Here is a 24,043-nt window from a genome sequence, read left to right as displayed (position 1 = left end):
ATATATATATATATAGGGTTGTATTCATATCCTTTTTCCACATTTTCTCAAATCTCCTTCTTCATCTCAGCCGTTTATTTCCAAGATCCTAGGGCATAAATTATTGGCTTTTACAATTAAATTAAATATACTAAAAAACCGAAAAGGATAAAAGAGGGAATCACTAAATTGTTTGTTATGGTAACTCCCACGATTTTCTCCTTTGAAGATCTTGGCGGTTATCTTCTAAAATCACACCCACCAAACATGTTTCTCTCCCTACTCCGTCGCTGAACTCTTTCTCTCTCACTATTCCACGCTGCAATGAAACCGTATTATTGGCTTAAATTATTTAGTGCACCATAGAGGAAGCCGATACACATAATGCACCAAATTGTACTACGTAATGCATGTTATGAGTTATATAATGCACGATGTGTGAACTGTAATGTATAAGTGTTCTGAGTCGTTTTGTTTGTGTATGTTATACAATTTCACGAATAGTTTAAGATTAGCATTGTTTGCTTGTTTGGGGAACGTTTCACTCATTCCCCAAGGGTTTAGCAATCCTTGGGGCTAGGGTGTAGTATGGTTCAAGCAACGCAACCGTAACTAAATTACACGAGTATCAGTCCTTCTTCTATGATTTAGTTATCAGAGTCGCTAGGGTAGTAGTTTAAGCCGATACACATAATGCACCAAATTGTACTAGGTAATGCATGTTATTGACTATATAATGCAGGATGTGTGAACTGTAATGTATAAGTGTTCTGAGCCGTTTTGTTTGTTTATGTTATACAATTTCATGAATAGTTTAAGATTGGCACTGTTTGCTTGTTTGGGGCACGTTTCAATCATTCCCCAAGGGTTTAGAAATCTTTTGGGCTAGGGTGTAGTATGGTTTAAGCAACGCAACCGTAACTAAAGTACACGAGTATCAGTCCTTCTTCTATGGTCTAGTTATCAGTGTCGCTAGGGTAGTAGTTTAAGCCGATACACATAATGCACCAAATTGTACTAGGTAATGCATGTTATTGACAATATAATGAACGATTTGTGAACTGTAATGTATATGTTTTCTGAACCGTTTTGTTTGTTTATGTTATACAATTTCACGAATAGTTTAAGATTGGTACTGGTTGCTTGTTTGGGGCACGTTTCACTCATTCCCCAAGGGTTTAGCAATCCTTGGGGCTAGGGTGTAGTATGATTCAAGCAACGCAACCGTAACTAAAGTCCACGAGTATCAGTCCTTCTTCTATAGTTTAGTTATCAGCGTCGCTAGTGTAGTAGTTTAAGCTGATACACATAATGCACCAAATTGTTCTAGGTAATGCATGTTATTGACTATATAATGGACGATTTGTAAACTGCAATGTATATGTTTTCTGGACCGTTTTATTTATTTATGTTATACAATTTCACGAATAGTTTAAGATTGGCACTGGTTGCTTGTTTAGGGCACGTTTCACTCATTCCCCAAGGGTTTAGCAATCCTTGGGGCTAGGGTGTAGTATGGTTCAAGCAACGCAACCGTAACTAAAGTCCACGAGTATCAGTCCTTCTTCTATAGTTTAGTTATCAGCGTCGCTAGGGTAGTAGTTTAAGCTGATACACATAATGCACCAAATTGTACTAGGTAATGCATGTTATTGACTATATAATGGACGATTTGTGAACTGCAATGTATATGTTTTCTGAACCGTTTTGTTTGTTTATGTTATACAATTTCACGAATAGTTTAAGATTGGCACTGGTTGCTTGTTTGGGGCTCGTTTCACTCATTCCCCAAGGGTTTAGCAATCCTTGGGGCTAGGGTGTAGTATGGTTCAAGCAACGCAACCGTAACTAAAGTCCACGAGTATCAGTCCTTCTTCTATAGTTTAGTTATCAACGTCGGGCACTGGTTGCTTGTTTGGGACACGTTTCAATTATTCCCCAAGGGTTTAGCAATCCTTGGGGCTAGGGTGTAGTATGGTTTAAGCAACATAACCGTAACTAAAGTCCACGAGTATCAGTCCTTCCTCTGGGGTTTATTTATCATCTCGATTAGGGGGTAGTATTAATCGATAAATGTAATGTACAAATAATACTGTAAAATGTAATCTATCTAATCAGTGATGTACAATGTATGTACTGTAATGTATAATTTTTCTTGATATGTTTTTGTAATGATTGTATACAGCAATTTAGTTTGCTCAGCACTTCCCCACCAGTGGCCATATCTAAGGCTGTATAGATGGTCGACCTTCCTCCCCCTTGGTTTCCTATGCTCAGGCTCTTCCTGAGTTGTACTTGTCCCGGCCTCTGCTAATCTCTCCCAGAATTTCTGGGCAATTCCAACTGGAATCACATCATCGATCGCTTCATCGATGTCCAATCTAAGCTGCTTCACTGCTGTCCAACATACAACATCAGAACATGATTGAATGTATAATACTTGCTAAATAATGTACAGAAGCAATCAAATAATGCACAACAGAATATTACATTGCACCAACTAGATTCATATACACAAGCAGTCAAATAATGCATAATACTTGAGAAATAATGTATAAAAACAGATAAATAATGTACAAAGGCATTCAAATAATGCACAAAGGAATATGACATTCACTTATTCACCCATGTACACAAGCAGTCACATAATACCCAATACATGATAAATAATGTAAACTATTAGCTAAATAATGTACAGATTCAATAAAATAATGCACACAACAATATTGCATTCAACCATTCACCCAAGTACACAAGCAGTCAAATAATGTCTAATACTTGATAAATAATGTAAACTTCTAGCTACATAATGTACATATTCAATCAAAAAATGCACATATGAATAATGCATTCACCTATTCACTCATGTACACAAGCAATCGCATAATGCTCAATACTTGACAAATAATGTAAATTACTAGCTAAAGAATGTACATATTCAATAAAATAATGCACACAGAAATACTGAATGTATAATACTTGATAAATAATGTATAATACTTGCTAAATAATGTACAAAAACAATCAGATAATGCACAACGGAATATTACATTGCACCAACTAGATTCATATACACAAGTAGTCAAATAATGCATAATACTTGAGAAATAATGTATAAAAATAGATAAATAATGTACAAAGGCAATCAAATAATGCACAAAGGAATATGACATTCACCTATTCACCCATGTACACAAGCAGTCACATAATATCCAATACTTGATAGATAATGTAAACTATTAGCTAAATAATATACAGATTCAATAAAATAATGCACACAAGAATATTGCATTCAACCATTCACCCAAGTATACAAGCAGTCAAATAATGTTTAATACTTGATAAATAATGTAAACTTCTAGCTACATAATGTACAGATTCAATCAAAAAAAGCACACAGGAATGATGCATTCACCTATTCACTCATGTACACAAACAATCACATAATGCTCAATACTTGACAAATAATGTAAATTACTAGCTAAATAATGTACAGATTCAATAAAATAATGCACACAAAAATATTGCATTCACCCATTCACCCATGTACACAAACAGTCAAATAATACCTATTAATTGATAAATAATGAATACTAATAGTTAAATAATGTATAGATTCAATCAAATAATGCGCATAGGAATATTGCATTCACCCAATCACCCGTATACACAATCAGTCAAATAATGGATAATACTTGACGAATAATGTGTAAACAGTGACTAATAATGTACCCAATCAATCAAGTAATGCACAATAGAAAATTACATTCATCTACCCTCATTTACAAAAAAACCGCCGACGAATGCACCAAGGAATAATAAATGATGCACATCAACACCAGGAATTCTACATGCAAATGAAATAGATCCCTCACCTTCAGCCGGCGTTGGTTGAGATCTTGAAGGTCGGCCTCTCTTCATCATAATGTATCTGCGAGACGAAACAAATATCAAAACCCGCTAAGATTTCATCGACAAAATCTGCAACTAAAGCATGGTAAACCAGAAAATAATTTCACACCCAATAATAGGCAGAACCCTAACAAAAAAGGAAAACGAATTTATGATTTCAACAAATCGAGACCAATGTGAGTTTGAAAACAGAGACTTCTTTGGGGATAAATTATTGAATCGACGAGAAGGTGGGGTGGTAGGCGGCGGATATTGCCGATTCACGGTGAGTATTATAGAAAAATTAACCTTTTTGAAACCCTACCTTTTCGTCGCCTTCAACAAGATGGTCGCGCACTACGGGAATAATGTTTGGACGGCAAACCTTCCAAAAATCGGGGTCTCTCTGTAGATTTCCGGTTGCTTCAGGTGGTGGCTAGGGTTTAGAGAGTGGTGGGAATGTGGGGAGACAATTTGCAGTGATGAATTGAGGGAGTAGATGGAAGGTGATAGCAAAATCCCTCTTAAATTTCGCACATTTCGTTTTTGGGCGGTTTTGGTACTGTACATTTACTAATTTACCCATATAATGCACAAAAGGGCCCTAATAATGCAAGGACGGGATCATTAGTAAGCTTCTCATCTGGATCGTCCACCCCTCAAATCTAACGGTTCTAATTAAGAAGGAACTAAAATCTAAGGGAGGAAAAAGAGATTAACACTACCCTCTATATATATATATATATATATATATATATATATAGGGTTTTGATCTATGCAAAACTGGATTTAAATACAGAAACGCAGAACAATATCATAATTAGGTCACTTTTAGGTCATAATTAGGTAATTTTTAGGTCATGCTAACAAAGTATGACCTAAAACGATCTTACCATGACATTAAACCTAAATATTATAATATGACCTAAAATTGCTTAATTATGACCTTCCGTGTTTTTGGTTAATTATTGACCATTAGATCATCTAATCCTAGGGCCAAGATTTGGTCTGCATTTCTGGATTTAAACACATACTTATTTTGATCATCTCCCTATATATATATATATATATATATATATATATATATATATATATATATATATATATATATATATATATATATATATATATACCAGCTCCTCTGGCAATAGCGGAGTCCAACAGAGAGATGGTGACGTTGTGGCCTGCTTCGATTCTGGCTGCAACCAAAGATAGTGTAGCAAGTGCCAGTAGTAATGTAGCCATGATTTGTGTCTCTGCACAATGATTGAAATGAAATCGGCTTCTTAATTAGCTATCAAAGACAAGAAAAAACACAAAATCTGAAGTAGAAACACAACAATTAATCATATTTGTCAAAAGGCATACTCACATAGTCATAGATATGAAGAAAACTGAGGTTAATATGCAATAATTACATCAAGATCAAGCATCAAGAAATTTTTCCTACTAGAAGCTCTACTTAGAGGTGAGCCAAACAATCAAAAATCAAATATTGAAAAAATTTACAAGTATTATAAAAATAACTATTATACCTAAAAATAAACTCTATTTGGGTTTATTTATATATGAAACATAAATTATGTAAAAAATTACAATGACATTAGTATAAAAATACATAAATATTTTAGTACTTAATTACATAAAACAAATCCAACATGTATCAATTTAATTTTTTATATCATTACAAAATAATTATGAATTAGTAAAAAAACGAGATTTGCCAAAATTAAATGAAAAAGAAAATAAAAAAGGAAGAGAAAAGTGAAATTACCTAAAAATACTAGTAGTTAGAGAGAAATACTCCTACAATAAAAATAAGAGCATTATTGAATTTTTTGTCTTTTAGTTAGTCTTCTTCTCCAAATAGATACGTCTTGTTCATCCCTAAATAAGAGAGCAGCCACTGTTACTGTTGTTTGAAATTATAAGATCAAATTAAGCCCTTTTTCACATTCAACTTTTACTACTCATACTCAAAGGGAGCTGAACTAGGAAGTATAATTAAAGAAGAAAATGTTTCTATTAATTAATAAATAAATAAAACCAGTGATTAATTAAAAGGGTCCCACAAAATGGATGTGTTCATCATCGAAAGTGAATTACTCTAGCACACCTATCATATATACTCAAAGGCAGTAATTTTTTGAAAATCTTAAGGTCCGATGAGTTATTAGCAAAACCAGGGTTTCAAAAATTACATTTGTGCAGCAGATCTGTAACATACCGAGACGGAGATGGAGACGAGCTCAGAGATGCTAAAATTCCAAGTGTGTGTGAGACTGAGAGCGTAAGCAAGCAGAGAGAGGCGGAACTGAAGAGTCTTAATGAATGGAGATGGAGATAAACTTTCCTAAATCTGCATGGAATTGGAGCATTGTCATTGGTCTACACAAATAGTATTATTCATTATTTATTTATCTTCTCACTCTCAACAAACACATCCCATTCCCAACTTTACATTAACTCGCCCTCCTACTAAATTACTTCACCTACAACTATGATAAATTTTATGTCTTCAACTAATACTGCAATTACAAATTATTGATATATCTCAATTAGTATCTGAATACCAATTTTAAGGTCTTTCTTAACATTTTTTATGAAAAATTTCTGGATTGTTATATATATACCCTCTAATTTTTTGGATTATAGAACAGGGAGTATTTTTAAAGGAAAAAATTTGGTATAGCCTGCCGTAGAAATTGACTCAATAATTAATGTGTTTACTCCTGATTTTGACCCATTTTTGTAAGAACTCACATGATTTGTATTCCAAGATATGGATGCATTTTGATTTTGCTCATGTCCACACTACTAGAGCTGGGTAGTATTTCCTAGAATTGTTTTCAATTTTATTAAGCATGCATTTCTTTTTAGTCAAATATTTATCCAAATTAATATTATCATTTAGTGGAGTATAATATAAGATTGATTACCAAAAAATCTAAATCATATTTTAGAATAGTCAATTTCATCCAAGCTTATTTTTGATGTTACAATTGCCATGTACTAGTATCAATCTTAATTCTTAAGTACTCCCTCCGTCTCACTCAAAATGTTCACTTTTTCTTTTTTATTTTGTCCCACTTAGGATGTGAACTTCCATATTTGTAAATAAATTCCTCTCCCCCTTTCCTAATTAAAATGTTCAATCAACTTGCGTTCTCCCCCTTTCACAATTTTGGTTTTTTGGTTTATAATTCAGCTTTCGGTTTTTGTTAAGCTTTGGTTATGCATTCCACTATTTTCCAACAAATAAAACATGTTTGTTATGAATATAACAAAGAGATGAAAGAATTAAAAAAAGACATTGGTTTTCACTAAATAATCTCATTTAATTTGATCACCAATACAATAACCAATTTGTATCCATGATATACAATTATTAAATGAAGCCATATACAATTTGATCAGCTATTACAATATAGAAAATTAGTTGAAGCCATACTGTGGGCCAAGTCATCAACAATTGCATTGTAGCACTCCCAACTAATGCTCTTAGTAACAATGACACCACAACAAACTTCAGGGGTATGAAACTCGTTGTTGCATATCTCATCCAACAGCTGAGATTTGCAGGTTTCCCCCCAAATCTTGTAGCACTCTTTCAGATCTACTGCTATATCCAACCTATAAAATGGTTGATTACTAGCAACATTAGTTACTTTCGAATCACTTATTACAACCAAACTACTTATCATAATTACCATCTCTATCGAGGACTCATGCTTCTTAAGAACTAGTAATGTATAACTCTAGTTACAGCATCTTGCTTTTATAGATGCCATATCACTCACTTAATTGATTTAATTAATTGTAACCTACATATATGTATTAGTATTTATTACCAGCAATTAACTTGTAATTAAGAAGCCAAATTTAACATAAAGGAAGAGGAGTGATCAATTGCTAACTCAATCTCTAGTTGTTAACTACAACTAATTTAAGACCATATAATTTTAGAAATCTAATGGTCTAAAATTTGTAACGTGTAATTTTTATTTTTATTAATTAAATTGAAATATATAAAAAACTATCAAATTAAGGTTTTGGATGAAAATGTCAATATAGTGTTTTGAAAATATCAACACAATGCTTTGAGAATGTCAACACATTGTTTTAAGAATGACATTCTGCCTGTATTATATTGATATATTTTATATACTATGTTGACATTTGTTGTTGTACGAAAAAATTTAAATTTTTTGAAATATTTTTCAAATTTTGACATCGGAATATATGCAAGTGAGATCTCGTTAGAATCCTTATGAAATTATCTTTAATTTGATATATGTTGTGCGAAAAAATAATTTAAATCGAGAAAATTATATGCGTTTTAAAGTTATGTTATATTTTTCAAAAGTTATTTACAACTAATTTGTTGTAAATTGACCTTAATATCCTTATTGACGTTTTTATTGATCGTATTGACATTTCAGGATTGATGATCTAGACCCTTAATTTGTATATCTAAGGGCTATTATTAAATTATAGTTAGCAATTAAGTATTGAGTTATCAATATAACACTCCCCATTTATTGACTAATGGATTATATCAAACTTTATTGGACTTCCGTTGCATGTACCGGACAATTGTACTTTTCAACGTATTTATGAATGTGTACCTAAAATTTAAAAATAAAAAAATAGTATGAGAGATAGATTCATATTAAATAGTCAAAATGAGTAATAATATTGTACTCATAATACAAGAGATGGTGACGTTGTGGCCTTCTTCGATTCCAGCCGCAATCAAAGATAATATAGTTAGTATCAGTAGTAATGTAGCCATGACTTGTGTCTCTTCACAATGATTGAAATGAAATCGGCTTCTTAATTAGTTATCAATGAAAAAACACAAAATCTAAAGTGGAAACACAACAGTTCATCATAATTGTCAAAAGGCATAGTCACGTATATGAAGAAAAGATAGGTCAACTTTTTTATTATACCAAGTCTATAGCATCATTAGTTTGGGAAGGGATTAATTAAGAGACGGAACGAGGAAGTCAAGGAAAGCACACCTTAATTACAGAAGAAAATTAAGCTCCGAATTACTATTAATTGTTAAAACCAGTAGGGTCCCACAGAGATGAACAAAGTGGAGGTCAATCAAGATCAAGCATTATGAATTACACCTAAAAATTCATATATACTCAACGGAAGTAATTTTTTCAAAATCAAGGAACAAAATTAAGATGTAATGAGTTATTAACAAAACCAGGGTTTCAAAAATTCATACTACTGAGACGTACAATCATCTCTATTATTACGATATCGAAGTTAGTAGTAGAATTTAGGTGGCACAAAATAAAAAACAAAAACCATGCAGGTTATAGTAGATAATCGACATGCTATTAATAGCTAAATGTATTGTCTGCATACCCTTCATCTGTAATACAGTGATCAAAGATAGAAGTAATTGAACTTCCAACTCTTGATATATACATATATGCAGTGTAGTGTCTGGTACAAGTGATGTTCCTGCTTATAATTGACACCCTCGTTGCATTTTCTCAACAACTACCACTCGCGGGCTCAATTGAGCTCAAAAGGCCGTTGCCTCGAAGCTGCATGCAGTGTTCTTCTGCATCAGCTTGAGCGCATATTATTACAACAGCTAGGTCGTTGATATGTGCTTCTTGCATAATGTTCACCGCATTGTCAAGAGTCATCCCAGGTATAACCTTCATTAATACTTGCACGACATACTCCCTCTTGTTGTGGTTGTCGTTGTGCAGCATCACCCGATAAGGTGGGGACATTTTCCTCGACTTCCTGGAGAAAAAACAAAAGAATGGCTTCATTAATACTTGCACAGCATATCATTCATGTCACAGCTTCGAACGAAACAAAACTAACAAAGTGGCGAGGCATAAAATTCAGAAGCAAGGAAAAAACAGGGCAAGAAGATCGAGCAAACTAACAGATGGATAAATCAATCTAATGCAGAAAAATCTCAATTATCTATAACTACCAATTATTGATTCTTATTCATATATTGTCAGAAAGCATATATTGATACAGCTTTATGCCTACAATAGTAGAACTAAAAGACAAAAACACAAGGCAACTGTTAAGAATTGAAGGTTTCACAATGATCCTGCAGTATTCGTACCCAGCTCCAATTAAGCTGCTTGGAAGTATACTTTACGTTCAGAATACCAAAATTTTGAATTACACGATGTAATTGCATATGCACGAGGCAACAAAGTCGATACAACATAAACATACAATAAAACTTCCAAGAACAAAGGGATGTCTTACTGATTGAGTATGGTGAGTTAAACATTGTCATACATACATCACAGCAGAGGATGACTTGTAAGTTGTAATAATCCCTTCGGTTGATTAGTTATTGTATGTGCAGGAATGATGATCAATGCATGAGAGAGAACTAAAAGTTCTTAATAGTATATAATTCCACTGCATGGATACTAGACATGAGCATATGCACAAGAAAGTAATAGACTAGATGACAAAGCACTAGAATCTGGAATAGAAGAGTAGCAACTGAACCACATAAAAACACCTAAGAGTAATATAAAAAATCAACTAAAGAAATTTATCCAACTTGCATCTCTCTAAATTATGAGGTGGAGTTTAAAGGTTTGCCATCAAAAAAGACAAGTAGGATAATCCATGAGGCATCTAATACATTTATTATTAAGACCCAGGGTTTGAAAAGGTATCTGTGGTTCTCTTCTATAACAAACACCTTTCAAGGACTAGTTTATAGGATAAGGGTGACCCAACTAGGAGTCGCAAACCTTTGACAAATTATATGTTTTTCTATTACTCCGTTTTTGTCATAAATGTACTAATCGAAAGGCTAATTCCTCAATAGTATTTCCACAGAGAGAAGTACAATTTATTTTCTTCAGGGTCTTCAACTCATTGCCAGAAGTCAATATGAAATCCTATAAGAAGTCTATAATGGAAATGGAAATGGAAATGGAAATGGAAATGGAAAGACGGGGTGATTGAATCCTTAAATGAGTCCTGCCATTTGAATTAATATACAAAGTATTGAACAAGGCATGTGAACTTCCTAGTTAGCAAGTTATTTAGACAAAATAATTATTAGATAGAGAACATCAGTCAGTATATAATTCAAATAAGCAATTCTCAATGTAACACACGAAATTTTATGGTGTTTTACCTTATATTATAGATGTTAAAAAGTTTCATCCTCTAATGTGGTCTAAGATACAATTTTATGGTGTTTTTATACTTTGCACCACTCTTCTCAAGATTTATCATGCATAGTTACTTTTTAAGGTCGTACTATAATTTTAGGGGCAGGTAGGTCACTGCAAAAGATCAGATAACATTTGAAGGGGAAGGAAAAGATGAACTGGCAATCAGACAATAGATGAAGACAACTTAGTTTTAAGTAGAGCCAGAGAAGATTCCCTGGGTAAACTAAATCATTATAATGGTGAACTGAAGAGAGAAATCGAAGATAACGAGAGGATCATTTTCAAGAACGAACTCTAAATGATTCAGCTCAAGATAAATCAAACCTAGTTACTGACATAATTGAAAGAAAAACCAGATAGGCCTTACATTGACTCTTACTCAACTAAAAGAAAACTCATGTGCCAATATAAAAAAGCAACCCCTGATACTTAACTGAGTCTTTAATTAAGCTTAACACTCCCTAGCTATTCCAAGAGAAAGAACCGAATACCTGGTTAAATGTCAGTGCCCATACCTCAAATCAAACTCAGATTCTCTCCCTGGAGTTGTTTTTTCTATTACTGGTTTGTCCAAAACCCCACCACCTTTCCCCACACCAGCAATCGGCATCGATGTCAGTGTGCTTCTGTTTGCCAACTGTTTGTGGAGTTGGTATCTATCCCCTGCACGCATCAGATTATATCTGTTTCAATCCCAAAGTAAAACATATCGACTAACTCCAGCATGAACTGGAGATGCTTCACAGTACAACAAATAAATAATTAAATGTCAATATCGCATAAGTGGTGCTAAAGGTCACCACACTTAAGCTATCTATTATTACAGATTAATGTAGATAAGAAAAAAGGTGATTGACTCAACAGAACTGAATTATGTTAAATAAGAACTGTACATGAATCCTCAGGGCCTATGGCAAAAGCTGTTAAAAGTTTCCGAATCCAAAAACAAATCTCTTCAGCTCATAAAGTCATTCATCATCTATTAGGGTGTCCTTGAGGTGGTTGGTGGATTAAGAGAGGACTTGAGGTGTCTCTTGTCAGCCTATAAGGTAACGTGGGACTGAACCACACCAAGTGATCTCTCGCTGTGGTTGATCACAAAGTCGTCAGAAATATCATTGTGTCCGCGTTCAAGTCAGATTATTTATTCAAAGAATTTGAGACAAAATCTACACCGTTGAGTTGTTGACCCTTACTCATGCACTGGGTGAGGAAATCATAAACCTATTTTGGGGGCAGCGAAGCCAACAAGCCTTATTTTTATAGATATATTATAAAACACTGAAAGTAGATCTTTGTTTTTCAGTCCACTTGGGAAACATTACAGGAGAGAAACCAAGTATTAGACTATGAGCTATATCATGTGCTTTACTGGACTGTACAAGGTAGAAGTCAACTGAACCTTGTTCACTGGATAGTTGAAACTTATCCCCCAAATGAAATACTGGTTTCTTTATCAATTCACTATATTCTGTAAGTTGGTCACATAAGTGACATAACATAGGATACGAAGAAGATCGTCAAATTCATAAACGTTTGTAATAGTGTCATCCACAAGAGGCATCTTCGAATTAATGAAGATCTAGTAAATTTTTTTCACTAATTATTGCAGTTTGTAATGAAATCATGAAACTCATGTCATTCTATTATAAATTTGTTGTTACAACAAGTGGCTGAACAGTGGCATGTGACCTGATAACTAAACGTCATACAATTAAGAGCACATAAAAGCTGCATAGAAACACAAAAATCTTAGAAATGTAACAGAGCACGACAAATTAATAGTTTGGAATAATTGAATTACTCAACATCGTCATTTGGTTACTACTTAGAAGTTCATTAACTTTCGGTTAGGAACTTCAACTCAATAAACCTTGATGCAGAACTCATAACTTTTTTAAGCAGTGTGAACCACATACACAGCATGCTAATTGACAGGAATTGCTGTCACTCAATGTTATGGCGCTAGGGCGGTGGAGGTAGGGTTTGAGGTTGTGGAGGGCCTGGAGGTTGGTAAATCTGGATGAGGCCGAATTAAGCTAAAAACCCTATTTTAAATTGGTAAATGTGATGGGTTTTGGGTAAATTGATCAGGGTTTTTTGGGTAAATGAGTCAGGCTGTGGGTTAATGGGGTGAATATGAATAAAAGGCTGACATTAGCGGCATGGCGCCTGCCATCCACTGCCACGGAATGACACGCCATGCCGTGGCGGTTGCGTTTGGTCATAAATCCGACAACCGCCATGGCAGCACCAAGAGAGATATTTAATAATATTGTTCCACTTAGTTGTATACAAGTATCCGTGTCAAGAGGCATTTTAATTTCAGACCTATAAGTGTGTGTGTAATATCATACTATTAGAAGAGTGAAACTGTATACTAAGTCTAGGCGAAAGTAACTGCATAATCTTCATACGTATAGGATTATGTCCTAAGAATTTTATTTCATGGCCAGGAACTGTTGTGTAATATGTCCAAATGTCAACTCCCTTTCCATTTAGAAAACATTAAAGAAGCATCAAATATGTACCCATTAGGCACAGGAGTCTGATTGATAACATAACAATATTGTTAAGAATAACAGGGCAATCAGTAAATATCATGCCATATAACTAGAAGTTATATATAGATGCTGCCCTGAAATATCGAAATATATTCAACTGGTCAAATAAAATTAGGCTGGAACTTATTGGAATAAAAGAAAACAAGGACAAAGGTTTCCCATCAAAGCTAAAATTAACTTCATATCAGAAGAGCCACATAAATCATTTTTAACTTTTGACAGTAGTTCAAGGGTGCCAGTCCCCTGCATCCATCAGGGGCATAGCTTTCAAGGGTTTTTGTATTCAGTAGATGAACATTTTTACACATCCACACCTAAAACAATACATACTTATAGGGATAAACACATTGCAATTTTTCATTTAAATGACTAAACAATACAATATTGCAAGTTCTTTCCCCCTGAATAGTGAGATAATAAAACGTTGATGAGAGTTTCGATAAGGCAACTTTTACCTGCTCAGGAAACTTAATCAAGCAAAGTCCATCTCTAAATTCCAGCCGCTTTATTTTCTATTCTCCCTAGTTCTAATTCTAATATGCTAAAACATTAACCCACTAATCTGCCGGTTTCCATCATACGCACAATAAACATGTCAAGAAAGCAGTGATATCACGCATCCATTCCGCAGAAATCCAAATTTAACCGATTATAACAGCCTCATCAACGGTTTCCGAGCCAACCATGAGTTATTCAACTATTAGAATTTCCCAATTTATAATCGGATTACCACATAAATTAACATCACAGTTCACGGCGAGCTTCAATAACAAGATATACAGCGGAAATTAGAAAACAAACTGTGCCAATTAGCCAAACACGAGTTTAACTGTACCAATAACCAAAATCGCCGAATATTGTCGAACATCAAAGTCAAAGAACAAGCACAAACACATAATAATTTCAAGAATTCCGAACAAGAAAAAAGGGGGAAAGCAATAATCACCGGATGTTGGGTGGAAGGCTTGATTAGGGGAAATTGCCACTCTTCCGCAGGTGATTACAGTCTCCATTTCGGCCCACTGCAGCGCTCTCTCCCGCCACACGCGCACTCCCACTCTCACTGTGAATATTTTGTTCCCTTCAGCTGTGTAGAATTTAATGAACAGAGATAAATTCTGATGGTTCATATAATAAAAATAAATAAATAATAACAAAATGAAACAAACACGCAATATCTGTTCACACGATTTTTTGCCGCTGACATTTTTTTGAAGAAATTTAAAAAATTAAACTTTTTTCAGGTAGATCGTGCTCCATTCTCAAGCGTCAGATTTTCATTTTGATTGGCTTATTTCATATTCATAAATTTATGAGATCCCTTATTTTTCAGTAATATACTGTGCGCTAACAATTTCTTTCCCTCATACTCATACTTATAACGAGAGTATTAAGGTCCTAATGCCCCTTAAGTCTTAAACTTAGCTCTAATTGTATCCGTTAATCTAATGGTCAAGATTAAAATTATAGCGCTACATTATGTCGATGTTTCATACATTAAGGGGCAATCTTGGAATCATTTTAATTGGCGGTTCATTTCTCCAAAAATCATGCACTAAAATTCCAGGATCTAATTCCAACGTCAATACATTTCTTCTCCCACACTCTCTCTCACCATTAATCTCACCCTCTCTCCTCCATCGTGAATAGGTTTTAGAGCATCCGCAACGGTGGCGCTGCTCGCCACCGCCGCCCGCGCCGCTGGCACGGACGCCACCCGCCGCCGCTGCACTCGTGCCGCTGGCACGGCGCTGCTCGCCACCGCCGTCCGCGCCGTTGGCACGGACGCCACCCGCCGCCGCTGCGCTCGCGTCGTGCCAGCGAGCAGCTGACGTGGCGCGCCCTCATTCGTCAACGGCATAGCCGTTGGGTTTAAATAATTTTTTTTAAATCGGTTTTTAATTAAAAAAACCGATAAAAATAAAAAAAAAATTTCACTTCCCAAAAAAATTATATCCGTTTATAACCGTTTTTTCCCACTTTTTAATTTTTTTTAATTTTTTTACCAAAAAATACACACTTTCATCTATAAATACCACCAATTTCACTCCCAAAAATTCACATCAGACTACACAATTCTCATCATCATTCTCTCATCTTCAATCTCTCATATCCATTTTCATCTTCATTCTCTCATACCCTACAACATCACTATGTCCGGCCAAGGCGATAACCCTACGGGCTCCCACGGTTGGAACCCCGAATGGTTCGGTCCACAACCGTTTCCTACTCCGGAAACGGAATATTCAGCCCCGAATGGGGTTGTTGCCGCCGGATGAGTAGTCTTCCTCGGGTAATATTAGCCAATAATTACGTAATTTTTAATTTTTAGTATTTTAATTATGTAATTTTTAATTTTTAGAATTTTAATTATGTCTTTTTTATTTTATTTGTATTTTGTAATATTTATTGTGATTTTTTAATGAATTTTAGTATTATGGAAATGTTTATGTTTAATTGAATATTAAATTAATTGTGTTCGTCTTGCGGAAGAGTACAGTTGTGGGTGTTGTGCTTTTGCCAGAGAGCATGCATGAATAGTACCGTCCGGGCCCACAACCGTGCCCTTGCCAAACAACCGTGCCGCTGGCAAGAGCCACTTTCTTCTCTCAACTTAACGCGATTCTCTGTTTGAAGACACCGAAGAGTCTGCCATTTCCCAAAAAGATCAGGTTTTCCGGCTTGCATCTCGCCGACGACGGCGATACGCCCAATTATCTAATCCTTCGTCCAACGTTTGATAGGTATGGACCAAAACCAAAATTTTTCTTCAATTTGTAGTCGTTTCTAGTGTATTATAGTGCTCTTGAGGTTTTGTCGCTGATTCGGATTACTGCACTCAAGTGTAGTTGAATTCGTTTTTAGGTTCTGTTAATTCGTGTTGCTCAACAATTTCAGTTTTGATTTCTTAAATTTCTGGAGTATTTTGTTTTGTGTACATCATGGTTGTAAAATGATACATTAAACTTGCAAAATTGTACATGAGTTATGAACAACCTTCTCTATTACATCTCTTACTTTGACTGCCATGAATTTTTATGTTTATATGAAAAACTGTATATGAATTTATATGAAGCGACAGAGAAATCTTGTCGACGATGACTTTGAGGATGAAATGCCCACTGCATCAGGGCAACAAATGAATGAAGGTAACATGGCCAACGATGTGGGCGAACAAACTAGAAGCAAGCAGGAAAACAATCTGCAAGCGGTCTCCGTCTGAGTTTGTCAAGTTTATACAGATGCTGAATCCGCGACAAATTGAAGCATTTAATGAGTTGGGTTTTGGAGCAATCCTCCACTATAAAATACCATATATTCCCGGTTTCATACATTATTGGCTAAGAATATATACATTATCATACACGTTTTGTACATTACTTCGAATGTGTAAATGTGTGGATACTACAACCTAGTCCCATGTACTACTGAACTCTTGGGGAATTGTTGTTAACTATTGGCCTTCAAGGAACGAAAAAAAATGCTACATTAATGGCTAAGAACATGTACATTATCATAGACGTTTTGTATATCACTTCGAATCTATATGCCTTCAAGGAACGAAAAAGATACTACATTATATGTTCTGTACATTAATTCGAACGTGTAAATGTGTGGGTGTCATACCCTAGCCCCACGGACTCCTAAACCCTAGGGGAATTGTTGTTATTTTTGGCCTTGAAGGGAACATGTACATTATCATAGACGTCATGTACATCATTTCGAATATGCCTTCAAGGAACGAAAAATATACTACATTACTGTGTAAGAACAAATACATTATCATATACGTTATGTACATTACTTCAAACATGTAAACGTGTGGGTACTATACCCTAGCCCCATGGACTACTAAACCCTAGAGATGAAAAACGGTGCAACAAATGGATAACTGAAGTGTACATTATTACAGATACATCATACATTATACTACATTACTGGCTAAGAACAAATACATTATCATATACGTTATGTACATTACTTCAAACGTGTAAATGTGTGGGTACTATATCCTAGCCCCATGAACTACTAAACCCTAGAGATGAAAAACGCTGCAACAAATGGATAACTGAAGTGTACATTATTAAATGCAAAACAAAACATTGACATGAACGTAACAATTATGCTCAACTAGCATCATTTAATCAAAACACAAAACCTGGATAACAACAACCACGATGAACAGAGAGGAGTTAATCAAACTACAAACTAATTATAATACAATGAAATTACCTTCATCCATCATTTAAACGATTTCGATTAAATCCAAAAAATAGATTTTTGTCAACACGACAATTGTCTCACAAAAGGAAAAATAATTCGTCGAAATGATTTCTGTATTTCATCAAAGAATGCGTTTAATTGAAGGATGGAAGTTCCGAAAACAATATCAAGAGAAACACGTTGAAGGAGGGAGAGAATCATCGGCAGAAATTAACCGCTTAAATTTCATGTTCCTAACTTAACCTTTTGAGAATCATTGGCAAGCTTTTCGAGCATGGACGCGTCTGACGGTGGCGGGTAGTCTACCGGGGCTGAACTCGTCGGAGGGAGTGCAGTCTAGCCAACATTGGCTAGTTCACGCCCGAACCAGTAGGAGGGAAGCTAAAGTATTCGAGCCACGAGGGGCTGTGGCGGGCTAGTTCGCTTGCTTAATATCCTTTTGAGACTTTTAAATGAATAAAATAAAATAAACCAGGCTCCAATATCGGCTCTTAGATGGAAAAAACGAAGGGTTGAGATTTGTTTTCCGTTTTACAACTATTTACTGTAGTGATATGAATACATCCCTACTTTAAAATTTTCAAACTAGACGATACGAATATTATTGTTAGTCTTAAGTATTTTTATTTTCAATTAAAATATAGTAGTAGTATTGTTTTTGTTTATGTGTATCTTTAGGGATTTTGGGGGCAAGGTGTGTGATCAAATATTAACTAATTTACAGTAATAACTAATAACTAATTTCAATTTTGTATGTTAAAAATATCAACACAATGATATAAATTTATCTATTTTTTTGTGTTGATAAACTTATATTTTTGTGTTAATATTTAAATATATTATTATTGTAAATTAGTAATACCCTAACGCGATCCTTTGGACAAATAGACGATAAATACACTAATCATAGCATAATCATGTCTTTTTCAACTTAAAAAAAATACTTCGTATATACAAACTTATTTAACCAATTTATCGTAATTTAAAAAATTTTCCAAATTGAATCTCCGGACATGTTGAAGTATCCAAAGCACTTAACAAATGTCTCTCAATCTCGTGGCATACGCTACAAAACATATGATTCATAATCCATCACGCCCACATCCTTTTCTCATACACTCTTCATTAATTGACACTTACCGGTCTACCGCCCCTTATCACGACATCAGCCTTGCCATCGTCTTCTTTTTCATTGCCTTTCGATAGTTTGTTACACACAACACACTCACAAATCGTATTTTCTATCACAAATCTCTTATAATTGGTGAAACAAAATCAGTACTACATATTATAAAGAACCAATAAAGATTAAGCCGTTAAAAGTACAATCCAAAAGTCAATCTCATATCAAGTCGATTGCGAAGATGTATGAATCACACCAAAAAAAACCACAAAAATGTACATGTCTAAATCGTAGATTGGCATTCAAATTTTAAAATATATCCATAATATAAATCAAAATATTTACTTACTTTACCAACATGAATTTCATAAGATACCAAGTGCATATTATTGATAGAGATTTTGAAACTTGGGATTACAAATTCGCACGCCTTTTAGTAGAACTAAATTCACACTCTTTTTAAATATGAGATCGAGGAAAAAGAATAAAAGAAAAAGAAAAATACCAAAATCTCCAAAAATGAAAAGTTTGGATGCTTCAATCAAATCCCATATTTAAAAAATATGCAAAGTTTAATCTCAAAAATTAAAAGGTATATAAATTTAATCCCTTATTCTGAAATATCCAAGAAAGGATAAAGATAAGTTCAATAAACACTGCTGGCGGGAATACGGAGGAATGGCTAAATTAAACCCTTAATTTGAAAAATCACAAACACCAAACCAAAACACTTCCTCTCTCTACAAGAATTGGAAAGGGGAAATGGAAGAAGGTAGCAGCAGCGAAGCCATATTCGAATCACTAAATCTAAGTCCGCGCCTCTTCATCAATGAAATTCTCAATGTTGTCGACGATCTGCTCGACGAGGCCTTCGAATTCTTCCTCCAGTGAGACCTTTAACCACCCTTCTTTATTCTCCACTTCCTATCTTCTCCGTCTGATTTCTGTTTAATTCGCTACAGAGAGGCTTCTGCGCGGTTGAAAACGGAGGGCACCGACAGAGCCGCGGAACTGAGCAAGGTTTTCTCTCAATATTGTTGTGTTTTTTCACTGACATTTTTGTAGATTTGAACTCTTAAAGCTGTTAAATTGCTTTTCTGAATTAGGTTTTGCAAATTTCTTAATGTTGCTGTGGATTTTTGTTTTGGATTAGGGCGTGTCGTACATTCGGGATTTGATTCAATTGACTCTCGACCAGCGATTGCAGAAGTGGGAAGAGTATTGCCTTCGGTTTTGTTTCAGCGTTCCTGAAGGCTTTCTGCTTCCCGAAGCTGTATGTTTTCTAAAATTATGACTAAATTGTTTCCTTTACTTATACCGTATACATGTAGTAGCGATGGCTTGTAGATTCTTCCGTGAACACCTTATATTATTCATTCCTTAAAATTTGGTGTGTTGTTCTTGGACAAGCTGGTGTTCTGCTGAAAATATTGTTACTGTTGGAGACATGGTAAAAGAAATGGTTGTCAAAACCATTCTGCTCAAGGGCTTAAGATTTTATTGATACTCAAATCACGTTTAGAGATTTCCATTTTCTACTATTGTACTGAAGTTTTTAATTGGATGTTTCGTTGTAGAAGGACTCACATGGAGATGATTTAGTGGACCTTGATGCTCTCACTGACACAAACCTGGATGCACAGTTAAATTCCTTGCGTGACAGAGTTTCTTCGGTACCTGCTACCCTTCAGATGATTAGAATTCCTTGATTGTGCTTAAAATTCCTGATTATAATAAACTGCTACCCTTCAGATGATTAGAATTCCTTGATTGTGCTTAAAATTCTTGATTATAATAAACTGTTGCTTATACATATGTCTTTCTGAAAACATTTATTTTTCTGACACAGGTAGGAAAAGAATCTGCTGAGCTTGAACGAGAACTCCGAGCCTTGGAGATGCAGTCCTTGTCAAGCAATCTGACTTCTGGGTCTATTGATGAAGCGCTGCATTTGTACAAGGAACATGATTCCACCCATATGTTTCAAGGTATTATACTTTAAATTGTAAGTGCAATACTGACCAAACTGTTTTTATAATTGTAAGTGCAATACTGACCAAACTGTTTTTATTTCCTTGGTGCATGTTGAACACCTTGTCATCTACTAGTCTCTATCACCTAACTGCTATATAGTGATGATACTTATAAAGTTTGATTTGTTGATTATAAAAGCCTGTAGCAGCAATTTATAGGCCAGTCTGGGCGGTGTTGTTTTGCATGCTTCTAATCCTCATCTCTTGTATGGTTGGAATAAGAAAAGAAATTAGCCTCTTTTTGGTCAGTGAAGCAGAAGCAATATCTTATAATGCCTTTTCAGCACGCTTACCCATACTGGGCACTGAGCAGTAAATAATATTCCCTTACACTAAATCACGGGTGTGGTGAAGGCAATAACCAAAAAGACTATCTGATTGTATATATACCATCCAAGAAGACTAGCAATAAAAAAGCTTAAAGGAAGAAATAGTGAAGAAAATAAAATGTATACACAATTACACATAAGTTACTAGGCAGTAGTTTTTTGCTAATAATGTTAAGGGCTTGTGCATCAGAAGTTAAGGCATCTTTATGAAATACTTTCGGTTCTGATTATGTAAGGTGTGTAGCATTTTAAATCAGCTTGGGTCCACATGTAAGTGATAATGGATCATGATCTCGGGCTTTGACTATCTCAGACCAACCTGACGTGTTTTTCAGATTTTACATGTTATCTGAATTCTGATTAAGCAATGTCCTACCAAAATTTGAGTAAAGAGTCAAGTTTTTGCTACTACATAATACTAAATGAGAATAAGATGATTCATTTTCATGATAATTATTCGGGGGTGCTTGCTGATGAGTTTGGATATGAGGACTTGGAATGAAATTAAGAATGGCGGTTGGTTTACTGAATGATTATTATAAATAATGATTCATCATAAGTTTCTTGGGAGTGAGCCATACCCCTGATGTTGGAGGATAATGAAAGTCATCCACCTCTACCACCAATATATATCCTATTCCTATCCCCGCATTCTAAAAATGCACCCTTAACTGAATAATTCTTCAAGCTGCATCGCATGTACAAGGAGTTTGTGTAGCATAGTAGCATCTCAATAATTTCTTCATACTAGCAAGGACTCGTCCTCTAATCTGGTAGTCTGGCATCTTAAGTTGTTAAGTTCATTTTCCCCCAAATTTTGCACACAACCTGGACCCTTATAACCATTGTCTGACCTTCTAATCAGATTGTACTACTAGTTTTTAAATGTAAGGGTTAGTACTTAGTATACATTCCTATCCAACACTAGTGCACCTATTCTATTGCTATCATGAAGTATCCTCTTTTACCATTAAACATATCAAATAATGCAAACCAATCATTTATCAATTCTTTTGGTGTCTGAAAAGCTGAATAGGGTGGTGAAGTGAAATTATATATACAAAATGACATGATAAATACCTATCCAATACCACAACATTTTAGAAATCTATCTTGAAGTATCCTCTTTGACCATTACCCAAATTATTCAAAATTATGTAAATCTATCCTCCGGTTGACCTTTTTTACTCCGAAGCTCACTTAGGCGTGGATGGAGTAAGAATAAGAAGAGAAGTTGGAAATTGTCTTTTGTTGCTCTTAGTCCAAAGTAGGAAGAACGAGAAGATGAAAGTTTTCTAGTTGAGAACATTGGTTGAGAAGTTAAGGTGATGTGTAAGTTGAGACTATGCTTTGCTTATGACATAATTAGCCTCTTCCCTGTGCATCTTGTTCTCCATGTTCGTGAGTTCATTACATTTTTACGTGTTAATTTCTTTCATTTGCACCATGATCTTTATGCACTCATTTGCACCACAAACTTCTCATGTCCAAAACAGCTTCTCATTTGCATTGCTAAAAACAACTGAATGCTCCAGGTTGAAAGGAAAATTGCAAATTTGCTCATTTCATTTACAGTTCATTGCTGTTATTCAGATCCAAAAGTGGCTCCAGCCGGACATTTTTCCTTTCTGTGAATCTAGATCAATTTATGTTTTAAACTTTGACATAGCACTTGAATTTTCTACTAAATCATTTAGGGAAATATCGGCTTACTACTCTGCCTTGCATTGAACAATCTATTTGATACCTCGACTATTATAGATCATGTGTTTTACCTTGTGCAGAGCTGACGACTGTGGCATCAGAATTCCGCTCAAGATTGGGCAATCTGAAGAGGAAAATGGCTGAGGAAACCCAGCACCATAGAGCAGACAAGCTGAAAGTAAACCATGATTATGTCCTTGGATTACCTCGTAGCAAAGGTACCTTTAATGCAAGCTTTAGATTGAATATAACAAAGAATTGTCTGAAAAGATTGGGTTAATTTTGTTTTAACAAATGCTGTCTTCTGAGCTTGTAGGTTTTTTTGGTGCTGCAGACCTCAAAGAACTTGAGGAGTATTTGGATGAGATAAAGGCGCCGTAGCCTGTTGCCTGTTACTTTTGCGAGGATGCAACAATAATGTTTGTGTTAAGTTTGGTGTGTTGCAGATTAAGGGAAGAAGGCATATCCATGTTCTGTTTTTAGTTGATTAGATAGATTTGTGTAAATAAATTGCTTGTCAGCAAATTAGTTAGATTATGGTTAGACAATTAGTGATATAAATACTAAAGCGATATTGTATTTTTGGTAAGTTTTTCTCGGAATGTAATTCACTTGAAAATTTTCAACCAACTCTTTCTTCTGCTTTCTCAGCTAAGGAGTCCATCATTATCTTTTATTTCATAATTAAGATTTACTTTGATTTTTTTACTTGATTAATTCTAAGTTGAGTTACTTATCTAGTTTAATGTTTGTAGGACTCTTAAAAATGGCTCCTCTTTAGAAGAGTTAGACATCTCAAAAAGTTTAAGTAATAGGCGAAACCTTGTTGGTAAACACAGTCGAGTTTAAATGAGTTTCTAAAATCAAAATTTTGAATTTATTAATTTTATATGATATCATGTCAATTAGATGTCAACTTTTCAATTTTCAGCTATGATAATACGTGTAATTTTATGTAAGCAATAACGGTGACTTGTAAGTCATTCCTAAT

At 34.7% G+C, this 24,043-nt stretch overlaps 2 protein-coding genes and 1 long non-coding RNA gene across 5 annotated transcripts; 1 reads left to right on the top strand and 2 right to left on the bottom strand.

Moving 5' to 3' along the window:
• Positions 1-1,974: 1,974 nt before the first annotated feature.
• On the bottom strand, positions 1,975-6,224 carry LOC121751391. Of its 2 annotated transcripts, none has more exons than XR_006040069.1 (5): positions 6,098-6,224; positions 5,004-5,126; positions 4,196-4,474; positions 3,855-3,910; positions 1,975-2,376 (listed from the first exon to the last, which is right to left on the bottom strand). It is a non-coding gene; the product is annotated as an uncharacterized LOC121751391 (long non-coding RNA). The 2 variants fall into 2 exon arrangements; XR_006040070.1 differs by having other exon boundaries at positions 1,975-2,373; positions 6,098-6,223.
• Positions 6,225-9,184: 2,960 nt separating this feature from the next.
• Positions 9,185-14,726, bottom strand: LOC121750285 (ATP-dependent Clp protease adapter protein CLPS1, chloroplastic-like). Its single transcript, XM_042144802.1, has 3 exons — positions 14,586-14,726; positions 11,591-11,738; positions 9,185-9,651 (listed from the first exon to the last, which is right to left on the bottom strand). The coding sequence occupies exons 1-3, from the start codon at positions 14,650-14,652 to the stop codon at positions 9,390-9,392; spliced, it is 477 nt and encodes a 158-aa protein (XP_042000736.1). The 5' UTR covers positions 14,653-14,726; the 3' UTR covers positions 9,185-9,389.
• Positions 14,727-19,655: 4,929 nt separating this feature from the next.
• Positions 19,656-23,702, top strand: LOC121750489 (protein MIS12 homolog). 2 transcript variants are annotated; one of them, XM_042145027.1, is made up of 7 exons: positions 19,656-19,873; positions 19,949-20,006; positions 20,140-20,259; positions 20,567-20,659; positions 20,836-20,974; positions 23,133-23,270; positions 23,369-23,702. In XM_042145027.1, exons 1-7 carry the CDS (start codon positions 19,749-19,751, stop codon positions 23,431-23,433), a joined length of 738 nt encoding a protein of 245 aa, XP_042000961.1. In that variant the 5' UTR covers positions 19,656-19,748; the 3' UTR covers positions 23,434-23,702. The 2 variants fall into 2 exon arrangements, with proteins under 2 accessions (XP_042000961.1, XP_042000960.1); XM_042145026.1 differs by having other exon boundaries at positions 20,564-20,659.
• The last annotated feature ends 341 nt before the right edge of the window (positions 23,703-24,043 follow it).

Source organism: Salvia splendens, chromosome 10 (assembly GCF_004379255.2).
Source record: "Salvia splendens isolate huo1 chromosome 10, SspV2, whole genome shotgun sequence".
Lineage (NCBI taxonomy): Eukaryota > Viridiplantae > Streptophyta > Magnoliopsida > Lamiales > Lamiaceae > Salvia > Salvia splendens.
This window is presented reverse-complemented; position numbering and strand designations above follow the sequence as displayed.